Raw genomic sequence first — 2,141 nt, 5'->3', positions numbered from 1 at the left:
TGTAAAAACCAGATCTGCATTCAGCAACAACGTCTGTGTGGCCTACGACCTTCTGAACCTCACGGGGCCCCGCAGACGTGCAGCTGAGGCTCCTGAGGGCCCTGATGGTTCCTGCACCAACAGCCCGACAGAAGCCGGAGGAGGAGGAGTGAGAGGAGGCCTGTACACACAGACTCTGCAGTGCCTGTGCAGTGAGGGAGGAGTCCCTGCCTCCACCTCCGCCCCGCTCCTCCGACGCCTCCACTGCCAAGACCACGAGGCTGTCCCTTATGACGTCTTCCGTCATGGTGTGCTCACATGTGCAGTTTTCTCAGACTACATCCGGCAGGCTCAGAGGCTCTATGCTGAGGTGTGTAGCCCAGACGAGGGGCCTGCGTCGCGGCCGCTGTGCCTGGCCGTGCTCGGGACCTTAAAGGAAGCTCTGGAGACTTCCCAAGGATGTGAAGCAAACTGCTGCGTTAATGCTAATAGTAAAGCAAATTCATGTCTGGAGGCTAACGTGAAGGCTATACGCTACCTGGAGGCCAGTGCCAAGATCTCTCCGTACAAGCTGGGTCAGGCGATGTCCGGAGCGCAGACACGGGGCCCGGGTGGAAATATGGACGCCAAAGAGTTTGAGAACGCAGCTGCAGAGCTCTTTATCACCCGTGTTAAACTTGTGTCATAGGTTTCCTGTCTGTCTTTATAATTTATGAATGTAAAGCAATCTGAAGTATATCCTCGAGCAGTGATACTCAACTTATGGCCCGCAGACCAAATCAGGCCCCTGATCAGGTGCCACATGGCCCCCAAACCGTTTTCAAATTAAATAATTCACCCTGGGAATAATTTTGTACTTCTAGTTTACATAAGGTGCCAGAGTGCAAAAAACGGCATGCCAGTGAGGATCCCCGCACCCCTCAGAAGAGGTCCTATCTAAGCCCCTGATGGCCCCTGGCCTCCTGTCATTTTGCAAAAGCGGCCCCCTGGAAAAGCAAGTTGAGTGTCCCTGCCCTCGAGTAAATCTCGTCTTTGTACGTCCTCTCACCTCTAACCTGCACTCACAGATTTTACCTCCACTCACTAATGAAAGCTATGATTTCACTGTTTGGAAGATGACACTAATTGTAAAACATATTGTTTGATGTCTGTTATTGAACTCATTAAAGTGGACCAGATGAGAAATCGACATCTGCAGTGAATAAGCGAGCAGCGGCGGCGCTGTGTGAAGGAGTTTCTTTCATAGACGAAATGTTTTCCTTGAGATCAGTATTGATCCTGTCAGTTTCCATTATTGCTCAGCCTGCTCCATGAAATGCTCAGATTAGAAAGTAACACTCTGTGCTGATCTACATCTAACACGATCCAATACATCAGCCCTGTAATAAATCCTCCTTTGTTGTTGAAAGGGATGTTGATTAGAAACTGAGAGTTTGTGATGCTGTTATATTGCATTATGTTTTATCCTTTCTATTGTTTTGTTAACCCTTTATCAGAAACTGGCACCCCATTTGATGTGAGCCACGCATCCTCATGACGGCTCTGTAGCAGAAAACATATCTGGGGAAAAGATGTGGCTATAAAACCATCTGCAAATGGTCTTGGAAAATGACAAGGAAAAAGCAAATTCGCACATTTAAAGGTCTATTATACTGAATGTAAAACAACATACAAACAATTTCTCACATTTCAGGTCATGCAACTCTCAAGAAAATTCAATATTCATAAGAACAAATGGTCAGAAACCAAGCCGACTCTCCTGCACTTTATTAATGAAATTTAAGAAAATATTTAAGAACATAGAACTGTCCTGTGTAATATTAAGAAACAAAGCTATTCAACCTATTTCATTTATGTATTGATTTTATTTTATTACCTCCCTTCTTTTCTTTTTCTCTACCTATTTTTATATTTCTTTTTTTTTAATTTAATTTCTTTTATCTATCTATTTAATTATTTTCCCTTTTTACGTTATTGAAGGATCTTTGTGTTCATTTAATTGTGTATTTGTTTTTGTACATTCACATAAATCAATAAAAAAGAATTACAAGAAAGAAATAGCTATTCTGACCTATAAGTCAATAAGAAATGTGATGCAGAATTGCCTAGTCTGTCATTTTTAAAGACTATTTTTAAATGGCTATGTTCAATAGACAGCAGTA

General features: G+C 43.3%; 1 protein-coding gene across 1 annotated transcript; it reads left to right on the top strand.

Annotated features, from left to right (window-relative positions):
• Positions 1-4: 4 nt before the first annotated feature.
• On the top strand, positions 5-1,181 carry LOC121966161 (tubulin polyglutamylase complex subunit 1-like; the record flags this gene model as incomplete). The annotated part of the gene is made up of 1 exon (XM_042516270.1): positions 5-1,181. A coding segment is annotated over one exon (663 nt), but the record flags the coding sequence as incomplete, so codon positions are not given.
• Between the last annotated feature and the right edge of the window lie 960 nt (positions 1,182-2,141).

This window comes from Plectropomus leopardus, unplaced genomic scaffold (genome assembly GCF_008729295.1).
Source record: "Plectropomus leopardus isolate mb unplaced genomic scaffold, YSFRI_Pleo_2.0 unplaced_scaffold23323, whole genome shotgun sequence".
Taxonomy (NCBI): domain Eukaryota; kingdom Metazoa; phylum Chordata; class Actinopteri; order Perciformes; family Serranidae; genus Plectropomus; species Plectropomus leopardus.
This window is presented reverse-complemented; position numbering and strand designations above follow the sequence as displayed.